Here is a 13,231-nt window from a genome sequence, read left to right on the forward strand (position 1 = left end):
TACAGAATAAATCCCAAACTCACACGCCATACCAGGAAATGACAGATATAGAATAAATCTCAAACTCACATACAGTATCACAGATTGGCAGAGAAAGAGAATGAATCTCACACTGACACAGATTATCAGACGGTGACAGACCCAGAATTAATACACACTCGTACACAGTACCAGCAAATGATAGAGACAAAGTGAACCCCACATTAAAGACTGATTGGTGCAAAATGAATCTCACTCTCACATACAGTACCAGAGATTGACAGATATATAATACTCTAGCACAGACATACAGAACAGAGACTGACAGACAGTGCATCAGAGGGCCTGGCAGATACAGAATGAGGCCACAATTACATGCAGTACAATTGATTTACATGTAGATTTAGTCCCACACTCACATACAGTACCAGGTACTCGCAGAAATGGAATGAATCTCAAACTAACATCAAGTGGCAGAGACTGATAGATGCAGTACGATTCCCACTTTCATAATCCGAGTGAGTAGCAGATTCATGCAGAATTCTTCGCTGAATGACAGTACAAGAGACAGACTGATTCAGAACGAATAGGAATCTAACATACAGTACCAGAGACTGACAGATCCAGAATGACTCACACACTCACAATCAGTACCAGAGACTGACAGATCCAGATTGACTCACACACTCACAATCAGTACCAGAGACTGACAGATACAGAATGACTCACACACTCACAATCAGTACCAGAGACTGACAGATCCAGAATGACTCACACACTCACAATCAGTACCAGAGACTGACAGATACAGAATGACTCACACACTCACAATCAGTACCAGAGACTGACAGATACAGAATGACTCCCACACTCACAATCAGTACCAGAGACTGACAGATACAGAATGACTCACACACTCACAATCAGTACCAGTGACGGACAGATGTAGAATGAATCTCAGACTTGCACACCGTCCTAGTGACAGGCAGATGTAGAATGAATCTCAGACTCACACTCTACCAGAAAATGACAGATTCAGAATCAATACCAACACTGACACACGGTACAAGATAGAATCCCACCCTGACACTTAGTCATAGTCATAGAGTCATAGAGTTATACAGCACAGAAAGAGGCCCTTCGGCCCATCGTGTCCACGCCAGCCATCAAGCACTGTCTATTCTATCGCCGCTCCTTCATCGTCACTGGCACAAAATCCTGGAACTCCCTCCCTAACAGCACTGTGGAAGTACCTTCATCACACGGACTGCAGCGGTTCAAGAACCTGTCTCACCAAAAACTTCTCAAAGGGCAATTAGGGATGGGCAATAAATGCTGGCCTTGCCAGCGATGCCCACATCCCATGAACGAATAAAATAAAAGTGACGGACAGGAAACTAAAGGATTCCACACTCACATACCGTAACAGAGACTGAGATTGAGAATGATTCCTACACTTACATAAATCAATTCTATTTCAATTTCAATTTTATTTGTCACATAACCAAATACAACAAGTGAAATCCAGTCAGTGAAATGCTTTTTTCTTAACGAGCCGAGCGCACCAATCAGCAAAGGACACTTAGCTGCCTGGGACGCACGGAGCCCGCAAGGACGGCAGAGACTGAGTGATACAGAAATATCCCCACACACACAGTATTAGAGATTGGCAGATGCAGAAACAAAGTGGCGGAGACCACACCGCAATGCGTGAATATAGTGCACAAATTGGAGGAAGTCTATCTAACTGGCTGTCCCGTCCGGAAGGAGTGTTTGCGGCCCTGGAAGATGGTCTGGGAAATGGTGAATGGGCAGATGTCACACACGCACTTGCAGGGGGCGTACTGGTGGCAAACACTCAGTCTGATTGGATACATAATGAAGCCAATCAGCGATATGCAGAAGAATGAAAATTGACATCATTCCTAACCAGCCAATCACAATCATTGCCTTCACCCATCCCTCATTAGCATAGGACTGTGGGGCTGCCTATATATTCCGAGCGCGGAGCAAGTTTGAGTCATTTTGTTGCTGAAATCTAGCTTAAGAATGGTGGACGAAAAGAAGACAGCTGCTAAGAAGGGCGCCAAGAAAACCGTCACTAAACCGGCAGCGAAGGGCGGCAAGAAGCGCAGAAAGTCGAGGAAGGAGAGTTACTCCATCTACATCTACAAAGTGATGAAGCAGGTTCACCCTGACACCGGCATCTCCTCCAAGGCCATGAGCATCATGAATTCGTTTGTGAACGATGTTTTCGAGCGTATCGCGGGTGAGGCTTCCCGCCTGACCCATTACAACAAGCGGCACACCATCAGCTCCCGGGAGATCCAGACCGCCGTGCGCCTGCTGCTGCCCGGGGAGCTGGCCAAGCACGCCGTGTCGGAAGGGACAAAGGCGGTGACCAAATACACCAGCTCCAAGTAAAACTCCACGCTGTTCTGAAAGAAGAAACTCCAAACACAACGGCTCTTTTAAGAGCCACCCACTATCTCTCTGAAAGAGCTACACAACGCATCGCCTTGTAGATTCAATTTACTGTAATTATTAAGAACGTTTGAAGTTCCAGCTGTAGATGTAGTTTTTAACTCTCAGATAAGCAGTTTCATTGACCGGATCGCCCTTAGCGTCGATGTTGTATTTCCCGCCCACTAAAACACAAACACGGTCCTTGGTCGCACTTTGCCTTTGCTCTCAGACCCGTTTATTTGCAGCGCCAGCCGACTAATTAAAAGTTTATTTTAGGTGTGAGATTCCGATTTCAGTCACCTCGTTCTCTGTCAAGACCTTTGCATTTTTCTAAAGCAAGTTGGGAGTCCATCCGTTTATTAACCGGAGATTTGCTGCATTGTAACAACCCGGAATGGGAGTTCTTAGAGATTAGAACGCGGTCAGTTTGAACACTCTGCCCCTCTTTTCTCACAGCAGGACTCCCAGATCTGGTTTCACTCCCGCAGCAGCGCCTGTGCAAAGGATCGATCGATAATCTGTGAATCCTCACTTTTACACAGATTGAGCTGGAATGTGTCCCGTTACAGAATCAATGGGAATTTAATCCCGCCCGTGTAAGCTCAATATTGAACCCGAAATTAATCCTAATTGTAACAGCCTAGAATTTGCTTATGGTGATTTATTAATTTAATTCGCTCGTTTAGGAAAATATTGGCGGGCTCTTTGGATTTAAAAAATCTTTGAAAAGTTATTTTCCCCCTCTTTTCATTGGCGGGAAAAGCAGACTGTAATTGGTCACCGGAAAACACCAATGAAATTCACCACAGAGAGACCAATCACAAGTTCGCCTCTCTTCATTCCTCCAGAAAGTATAAGAACGACAGATGTGGGAGGAAACTTTCATTCTTTCACTGAACGAGTAAATTGTGGAAATGTCTGGAAGAGGAAAAACCGGCGGTAAAGCTCGGGCTAAGGCTAAGTCTCGATCATCCCGGGCTGGACTGCAGTTCCCTGTGGGCCGGGTTCACAGGCTCCTCCGAAAGGGCAACTACGCTGAGCGTGTGGGTGCCGGAGCCCCGGTCTACATGGCTGCTGTGCTAGAGTATCTGACCGCTGAAATCCTGGAGCTGGCCGGCAACGCGGCCCGCGACAACAAGAAGACCCGCATCATCCCCAGACACCTGCAGCTGGCCATCCGCAACGACGAGGAGCTCAACAGGCTGTTGGGAGGGGTGACCATCGCTCAGGGCGGGGTGCTGCCTAATATCCAGGCGGTGCTGCTGCCAAGAAAACCAGCACTGCCAGCTCCAAGAGCAAGTAAAGCGGGCAGGATTTAATCTAATAACCCAAAGGCTCTTCTCAGAGCCACCCACTTTATCTGTGAAAGGGTTGTTTACTGTTCAGCCATTCACGTTTATAAACAGGACACGTAGAACTGTAAATCCACAAACACTACAGCGGGTTTTCTGTTACCGAATATTTGGATCAGCGATTCAATACAGAGGGGGACTTGCTTCAGAGAAAAACAAAACACACGGAAACTTAACGTGAGACCGGGACTAATTGAACACATTTGGAGAGCCGAATATGAACGCATGTAAAGAAACCATTATAAAGCGGTTGTTGGGCTGACCGTTCCTTATTGGGCCAATAATTCCATACACACCCTGAGCACATTGATTCATACTAACTTTTCCCCTTTTAATTTGCAGACAGCATCGAACCAGAATTACAGCTCTGGTTAATATAAAATATTCCAAATAGTAACTACTTCCCCCCGTAGTAAGTTGATTTTAAAAGTGAGATTCAGATACCTCCTTCCACTCACATTTAAACCTAGACCATACCCAGACATTGACTGCCCCCACTTTATAAATCCCAATTACATTAACACTGCAAGAGCAGCACGCTGTGTGCACAGTCCAGTTTCCCTTGCGCTGATCGGAGCTCTTTTCTTTGTTGATTTGGTGGCTCTTAAAAGAGCCGTTGTTGTATTTGGTGCTAAAGTCTAGAGCCGGGCAGGGTGAGTTTAGGCGCGCTCCCCGCGGATGCGGCGGGCCAGCTGGATGTCTTTGGGCATGATGGTGACTCGCTTGGCGTGGATGGCGCACAGGTTGGTGTCCTCAAAGAGCCCCACCAGGTAAGCCTCGCTGGCCTCCTGCAGGGCCATGACGGCCGAGCTCTGGAAGCGCAGGTCAGTCTTGAAGTCCTGAGCGATCTCCCGCACCAGGCGCTGGAAGGGCAGTTTGCGGATCAGCAGCTCGGTGGATTTCTGGTAGCGGCGGATCTCCCTCAGAGCCACAGTGCCGGGTCTGTAGCGATGGGGTTTCTTCACTCCGCCCGTGGCTGGAGCGCTCTTCCGGGCCGCTTTGGTCGCCAGCTGTTTGCGAGGAGCTTTCCCTCCGGTCGATTTGCGCGCTGTCTGCTTGGTCCTGGCCATCTTCTGAACCGATCTCAGCACAATCTGGATCACACGGACTGTTAATGCGGAATTTGCTGTGTGTCCGCCTTGTTATACTCAGTGAGGGACCGCCCCGAGCACTAATTGGCTGGAGACCGGCGCCCACCCACTTCAACCCCAACTCTGACCAATCAATGAAACGCAGGAAACTCAGGCCCCGATTGGCTGAGCTGTGATTAATCGCCTATTTCAAAAAGTCCGCCAAATTTAGTACAGGAAATAACCGTTTTGAGACAAATCGATTTTATTCTGCACATATTGAGACGATCATTGCCAGAATCATTGAAGGTTTTAAATGTTCCTTCCTGGGCTTGGTGCTTTAGGGCCCTTCCCATTGCCCGCACTCTGGGCTGTTGATGCTGACAGGAGCGGGGAAAGGGACCCGCGCCAATCTCCCGCTCTTCCACTCGATTCCTCTCCCTCTCCTCTCCAGCCCATTCAGAATTTCCCTCCGCCCGTCCCATTGTGACGTTAGCCGCCGCTTTCAGGGGAGAGGATCAGAATTCAGTCGCTTCTCTCTGTCCCTGTGGAGCCTGTGAGAAGGCCTTGGCCAATAATCTGTCATTGGGTAACTGTGCAGTCAGCGATCTGATACTCCGCACATTTTAGATTGCTGAATGGAGACTTATTGGCGCCGGTTACAGATAAGAGGCTGACAAATTAAACCTGTTCGTAGAACAGCGCCAGGAATTACTGACGGTGAACGCAGAATAACAGAACAAAATGACGGAGATTTTAAAATCATTCCATTGAAACTAGACTTTAGATTAATTCGCTCCTTTCCGGCACTGGAATTGGCGGGCTTTTTCAAAATCAAAAAAAAATTCAAACATGTCGACAGGCCGACAATGTCAACCAATGATGTGCTTACTTTCTAATCTGTGGCTCTGTGATTGGTTACGAAATGGGATTGTGGAGCGGACCCCCAATCAGAAGTAAGGTCGGGTTAGAGCGGCTCAAACTGCGGTAATTTCAGGTCCCCGAATGACTGAACTGAAATTTCACAATTTCACAAACCCTGTCAGTATCAGGGCCGGACACCACCGTCTGGCTGCAAATTCACAAGTTGGACTCTTTTCAGTAACCCACTCAACGGCTCATGTCCGACCAGCCAACTAATTATTAAATTATAATCATTACAGTAAAACTGCACAATGGAGAAATGTGTAGACGCGATGTGGCTTTACACGGAGAGGGGGAATGTTCCGTCTGAGGAAATAACTCCATAAACCTGGTGCAACCGAAAGCGAAATTCAAAGATTACAGAACACATCACATATCTGTTAATAATATTTCTGACCACAATCTATTTTTGAGAACAATCTACCCCAGCTCCCGTTCCCAGGTCACTGCTCTCTCTGTGAGGCTGTGGGTGGCTCTTAAAAGAGCCTTTGTGTTGTGTTTGGTTGAAAGGGTCGAGTTGTTCAGCCGCCGAATCCATAGAGAGTGCGGCCCTGCCGTTTCAGAGCGTACACCACATCCATGGCAGTGACCGTCTTGCGCTTTGCGTGCTCAGTGTAGGTGACTGCATCCCTGATCACATTCTCCAGGAAAACTTTCAGCACCCCACGGGTCTCCTCGTAGATCAGGCCCGAGATCCGCTTGACACCGCCACGGCGAGCCAGGCGGCGGATGGCTGGTTTGGTGATGCCCTGGATGTTGTCACGGAGTACTTTACGGTGGCGCTTGGCTCCGCCTTTGCCCAGTCCTTTGCCTCCTTTGCCTCTTCCAGTCATGATGATTCTTCAGTCAAACTTCTGCTGAATGAGAAACGAACTGTTTCTGGCTGCTCTTATATACAGCCGACTCCGACCTGACTGAGAAAGCGCAGAGTGAGAGAGGCGGGGAGGGGAGGAGACAGAGTGAGAGGGGAGGAGACAATTTCAAGAGTGACAGACAGAGCAGAGAGCGGCCTCTGATCTTCCAGCTCCACCTCCAGCTTTCTGTACCCGCCAATTTCAAACCGTTTCTCGACCGTAGAACAGAAACACAGCGCTCCGCACAAACCCTTACAGACTCGGACTTCATATTCAAGGGTTTCCTGAAACCAGAATCTTTTAAATAAGGTCCTGTTACAATTAACAATCAGTAATATTCCCGCCTATTTACAGTCCCTTCAATCAGAAGTCGACCCGTCTCCTTCCATGTCAATCTCTGACCTTATTCCATCTCCCCACACTTCCCCACACAGACGGGTTCAGCAGTTTACAAACACCTTATTCCAGCTGATTTGGAGAATCTCATGTGTTGGGGTACGAGTTGTGACGCAGGGTATCTCCGCCAGTGTCAGAGTCTCACAGAGACTCTCACCCTGAACCTGTGAACTGAAAATGACCCTGAACTGAGACTGGAGCCGAACACCCCCCATTTAGAGTGAGGCCCGGCCCGGACATCCCATTCTCTCTGTGGGGAAGGGGTGGGTGCAGCGAATGTCAGCGAGTCACCAGGGAGCCGGGTTTCATTTGAAATGATTTCAATCTGGAATCTGAGCCCAGCCCCGGGACATGGATCATCTGATTCTGCGATCAGCTCTTTTTGGAAAGACGTGGTGGCTCTGAAAAGAGCCTTTGGGTTCAGATGTTTACAAGTTGTCCTTTTTACTTTCTTTTGCTCGCTGCTTTGGGAGACTTTGCTGATTTGGGCTTGGCCTTCGGTTTTTCCAACTTCTTGGCCGCCTTCACCATTCCGCCTGTGGCCTTCTTGGGGCTCTTGGGCTTCTTCACCGCCGCCTTCTTCCCAGTCGCCGCTTTCACTGTCTTTTGTGACGTTGCTGCCTTCTTGGTGCTCGTTTTCTTGGCTGCTGGTTTCTTGGCTGGAGATTTCTTGGCTGGCGATTTCCTGGCTGGAGATTTCTTGGCTGTTGGTTTCCTGGCTGGAGATTTCTTGGTTGCCGGTTTCTTCACCTTCTCTCCCTCTTTCCGCTGGGATTCCTTCTTAGCGATCCTGAAGGAACCCGAGGCGCCCGTGCCCTTGGTCTGCTCCAGGGAGCCGTTTTCCACTTTCCTCTTGATAATTAACCTGATCTGGGAACTTAACTTCAGCACATCGACGCCGTTGGCAGCCAGAGCCTTCTTTATCGCGACCAGCGACATCCCCTTGCGATCGCTGCCACTCGCCACAACCTTGAGGATCTGCTCGCCCAACGTGGGACCGGCTGGTTTGGAGCGGGGAGCCGCCTTCTTCCTCTTGCTGGGAGACTTGGTTTGAGCGGCGGCGGCAGGAGGAGCCGTTTCGGCGGCTGCAGTCTCAGTCATGTCGGCGACTCTGTAGAAAATCTCTCTGACAGTCAGAGCTGGGTCAGGAATGAAACGAGAGGCGGCGGCACAGAGCAACTTAAAGGCAGCGAGCGGACGGGGCGGAGACATCCTGCTGTCAGCTCCCGGCCCCTCCAGCCTCTCCGTGTTTCTCTCTCCTCATTAACTCTCCGATTCCAATTAAACTCGGGCACTCCACATTCCCAGACTGGCCTCTTTCTGTCTCAAAGACCGGGATGTTTGCTGTCGAGAAAGTTTCATCAGAATTAAAGGCAGCAATTTCCATTTAAAGCCGCTTCATTGCTGCACTGATCGCGCTCTCTCACCCCATCGCCGACATGTTCTCTGTTTTTTGACTGAAATTTTAAATCAAATAAAGCTTCACGTTTAATTCCCACTGCAGGGCTGAGCAGGGGGGCAGGACGATCCTATGACAGGGAAATCTTTGAATTTTACAGACGAGGGTCTCTGAAATCAGGCGATGAGAGCGGACACACAAACACAGTGACATTAGTCTAACCCACCCGCCTCTTTAACACACTCGGTGACACAATGTTCACTCTGCTCATTCACAGCAGAATCTGTCCCCAGATTTACAGTTCACAGGACAGGTTTTCCTCTCCGCTCGGCCTGTGCTGCCGATTCTCGGGGTTAGTTGGAGTTTCCCAGCTCAGTCAGTGTTAAACACTCTGAGGCCGGCGCTCCTCACAGTGTCTGTTCCCCAGATTCAGGGGCAGGAGCCAATCACAGCTGTGGCTGTGTTCACTCATATCTGGTTTGAAGGTATATTGTTCACCGGCAGAAAAATGTTTGATTTATATGAAAGTAGAAATGAATTGATCATCGCCCCTCTAGCCTCTCTCTGTCTCTCTCCCCTCCGATAATGTGGAACAGAACAGAGCAACTGGTGTCCTGTGCATTCCATTCTCAACACCCAGGGACAGCAACCAGAGAGAGAGAGACAGAGAGACTGTATCAGTCTGAATGTTCGTACTCTGAGCCAGGCGGTCCACGCACTCTCTGTTACCGAGATTTAGGGAGGAACGTGTCACAGTTTGGCTGTGTCGATCCTAGCCTGCTTTTAGAATATAGTATTATTCGCAGAAATAATGTGACATTCTGTTCACCACACATGCCTTGAAGTCGGTTTCAATAGACCGAAAACTTAGAGGTTCAGCATCGATCCAGATATAACAGGCAGGGCTGGGGGATAGAGGGACTGGGGATTGATCCTGTACACAAGGCATTGAGGCAGACACATGAGATGACTCGCTTATATCCCGGTCACTGTCTGATGAACTTTTAGAAATTTAGATCAACAAACACTACCGCGCGTTGGCTGTTCAGATTCTTTACAGACACATATATATATGCAGAGGCAAAAAAACCACAAATAACCTTCAACGTAATACCGGCCGTCGTTGAACATGTCTGAGGGAGCTGAATAGAAACGGGACTTGCTGACAGTATAAATATGGAAGGGGTTTTAATTCTTGCCGGCATTCCAGTTTTGAGATTGTGGTGAACGCAGAATCTGACTGGATGCGTAAAGAAGCCAATCGCAGAGAACAAAGGAAATTGACAACGTTGCCAATAAACCAATCACAATCCTTGCCTGCATCCATCCCTCATTAGCAAAGCTCTGTGGGACGGACTGTGGGGCTGCTCGGAGCAGCGTTTACTTCAATTGTTTCCTGATACTGACTGAGACGATGGTTGACGATAAGAAATCCGCTGCCAAGAAGGGCGCCAAGAAAATCCAGAAGAAAGCGCCTCCTAAGGGTGGCAAGAGGCGCAGAAAGTCGAGGAAGGAGAGTTACTCCATCTACATCTACAAAGTGATGAACCAGGTTCACCCCGACACCGGCATCGCCTCAAAGGCCGTGAGCATCAGGAACTCGTTTGTGAACGATATTTTCGAGCACATCGCGGGTGAGGCTTCCCGCCTGGCCCATTACAACAAGCGGCACACCATCAGCTCCCGGGAGATCCAGACCGCCGTGCGCCTGCTGCTGCCCGGGGAGCTGGCCAAGCACGCCGTGTCGGAAGGGACAAAGGCGGTGACCAAATACACCAGCTCCAAGTAAAACTCCACGCTGTCCTGAAAGAAGAAACTCCAAACACAACTTAAAAGAGCAACCCACAATCTCTCTGAAAGAGCTAAAACTCATCTCCCTTTAGGCTCAATTTACTGTAATTATTTCCTTAAGGAATGTGTTTGAGAACGTTTGATGTTCCAGCTGCAGATTTAGTTTTGAATCTTCAGATAAGCAGTTTCACTGGCCGGATCGACCTTAGTGTCGCTGTTGTATTTCCCGTCCCGTAAACTACAAACACGGTCCCTGATCGCTCTTTCCCTTTGATCTCAGACCCGTTCACTTGCAGCGCCTTCCGACGAATTAAAAGCTTGTTTTCGAGATGAGAATCGGATTTCATTCACCTCAATCTCTGTAAAAACATTTTCATTTTTTTTCAATGCCAGTTGTGGTCAATCATTTTATTAACCCGAGACTTCCTGCAGTCTAACAACCCAGAATGGGGTTTCTTAGAGACCAGAATGTGGGCAGTTTGAACACTCTGTCCCTCTTCTCTTCTCACAGCAGGGCTCCTAGTTCTGGTTTCACTCCCGCACAGCGCCTGTGCAAAGGATCGATCGATAATCTGTGAATCCTCACTTTTACAAAATTTGAGCTGGAATGTGTCCCGTTACAGAATCAATGGGGAATTAATCCCGCCCGTGAAAGTGCGATATTCAACCCGAAATTAATCCTGATTGTAACAGCCTGGAATTTGCAAGGGAGAGATGACATAAGATAAAATGAATTTTTAAAAACATGGTGAAAACTTTGGCTAATGGTATATTTATTAACTTAATTCGCTCGTTTAGGAAAATAATTGGCGGACTTTTCGAATTTTAAAAATGGTTGGCGGTCTGACTGTTGGGGACAGTTATTTCCACACACTTATCATTGGTGGGAAAACCAGAATTTGATTGGTCACCGGAAAACACCAATGAAATTCATCACAGAGAGATCAATCACAAGTACGCTCTCTGCATTCCTCCAGAAGGTATAAGAAGGGCCGATGTGGGCGGAGACTTTCATTCTTTCTCTGAACGTGTTGATTGTGAAAATGTCTGGCAGAGGTAAAACCGGCGGTAAAGCTCGGGCCAAGGCTAAGTCTCGATCATCCCGGGCCGGACTGCAGTTCCCTGTGGGCCGGGTTCACAGGCTCCTCCGAAAGGGCAACTACGCTGAGCGTGTGGGTGCCGGAGCCCCGGTCTACATGGCTGCTGTGCTCGAGTATCTGACCGCTGAAATCCTGGAGCTGGCCGGCAACGCGGCCCGCGACAACAAGAAGACCCGCATCATCCCCAGACACCTGCAGCTGGCCGTCCGCAACGACGAGGAGCTCAACAGGCTGTTGGGAGGGGTGACCATCGCTCAGGGCGGGGTGCTGCCTAATATCCAGGCGGTGCTGCTGCCCAAGAAAACCAGCACTGCCAGCTCCAAGAGCAAGTAAAGCGGACAAGATTCAATCTGATAACCCAAAGGCTCTTTTCAGAGCCACCCACAGTTTCCAGGAAAGGGCTGGTTCCTGTTCTGTTCTATGGCTCACAATTATCTCAGATCTAATTTAACATGTTAAATCTTAAATTCTACTTTGAAATTCACAGATTTGCCCATTTAGTTATCTATCCACCACTCACCTGACAATCAGACGCTGCCACACAGACAGAGTGACTGATACAATTGCTATCCTGTATGAACGAACACTCCCTCACTCACATGCAGTACCAGTGAGTGAGCGCTTGTGCTTTTCCTATATTCACCTGTCAATCCCACACTGATACAGTACCAGTGAGTGACAGATAAAGTTTCTAGTGTAGCCTCACCAGACAATTAAAAATGTCACATTGTACTAGACAGTGTCAGATACAGTATCGACCGTTTTTCACCAGCCAATCTGCCACTGACAATACAGGCAGTGACGTTGTCTATCATAGGCACTTTTGTCAATCCCACTGCCACACTGCACAAGAGAGTGACAGATATAGTATCCCATATTCAGCAGTGACTCTCACATTGGCACCAAGAGCCAGAGTGACAGAGACAGTATCTATCCCACAATCAATGATCAACCACACTGTTCACACTGGAATCGGGTGAGCGCGTCCATCTGCTTTTAATGGTTGTTTGGAGTTTTCAGCTGGACCAATAAACTATTTGGCAATGGATTTAAGCTGAGCATAAACACGGTGCTGAAGTATTTTCTCTCCAAATTAAAATGGTTTCTGCTGAATTATTGTCTCTTGTTGCAGCACTCACCGTCTGTCACTAGATGGCAGAGACCTTTAATAGTTTGGAAAGTGCGGATTGTGTCCACTCATCCAGACCGCCGTGAGCCTGGTGCTGTCCGGGGAGCTGGCCAAGCACGGGGTGACCAAATACCTCAGCTCCAAGTAAAACACTACAATTTACTGACAGAAATATAGAAATCACAACGGCTCCTTTACGAGCCACCCACAGCCTCTCTGAAGGAGCCGCCAGTTTACTGCACTGATTTCGCCAGTTTATTCATTCCAGCTAACGTCCTTTCAATCTGGTGAGGAAATTATCAGAACAATAGTATAACTGCTCCAAATTAATGTCTGTCTCAGATGAATTTTATAATTATAAATAAAAGTCTTTAATTTTAAATTTGGTGGAATGTTTCAAACTTTATTTTAGAATTGATCAATAGAGGCCAATAGTTAGTTCTGTTAAGGAAATGGGATTCCAATCAAGCAACCAATCCGAAGTAGCCTCAGGATAGAGCGGGCACCGACAGTGAGAACTGGAATCTTTACAATCTATATTAACGATTTGGAGGAGGGGACCAAGTGCAACATATCCAAGTTTGCCGACGATACAAAGATGGGAGGGAAAGCAGTGAGTGAGGAGGACATAAAAAACCTGCAAAAGGACATAGACAGGCTAAGTGAGTGGGCAGAAATTTGGCAGATGGAATATAATGTTGGAAAGTGTGAGGTTATGCACTTTGGCAGAAAAAATCAAAGAGCAAGTTAATATCTAAATGGAGAGAAAGT

General features: G+C 48.0%; 2 protein-coding genes across 2 annotated transcripts; both read left to right on the forward strand.

Moving 5' to 3' along the window:
• Positions 1 to 3,249: 3,249 nt before the first annotated feature.
• Positions 3,250 to 3,764, forward strand: LOC147088142 (histone H2A-like). Its single transcript, XM_085977793.1, has one exon. The coding sequence runs from the start codon at positions 3,360 to 3,362 to the stop codon at positions 3,762 to 3,764; it is 405 nt and encodes a 134-aa protein (XP_085833919.1). The 5' UTR covers positions 3,250 to 3,359.
• Positions 3,765 to 11,226: 7,462 nt separating this feature from the next.
• Positions 11,227 to 11,664, forward strand: LOC147088143 (histone H2A-like). The gene has a single exon (XM_085977919.1). The coding sequence runs from the start codon at positions 11,227 to 11,229 to the stop codon at positions 11,662 to 11,664; it is 438 nt and encodes a 145-aa protein (XP_085834045.1).
• The last annotated feature ends 1,567 nt before the right edge of the window (positions 11,665 to 13,231 follow it).

Source organism: Somniosus microcephalus, unplaced genomic scaffold (assembly GCF_052327205.1).
Source record: "Somniosus microcephalus isolate GS21.2 unplaced genomic scaffold, FLI_Smic_1.0 unresolved_chr5, whole genome shotgun sequence".
NCBI classification, from domain to species: domain Eukaryota; kingdom Metazoa; phylum Chordata; class Chondrichthyes; order Squaliformes; family Somniosidae; genus Somniosus; species Somniosus microcephalus.

Excerpts from the sequence above, each read along its gene's own strand:
- LOC147088143 (XM_085977919.1), top strand. The coding sequence starts at position 11,227 with ATGTGGGCGGAGACTTTCATTCTTTCTCTGAACGTGTTGATTGTGAAA.
- LOC147088142 (XM_085977793.1), top strand. The coding sequence starts at position 3,360 with ATGTCTGGAAGAGGAAAAACCGGCGGTAAAGCTCGGGCTAAGGCTAAG.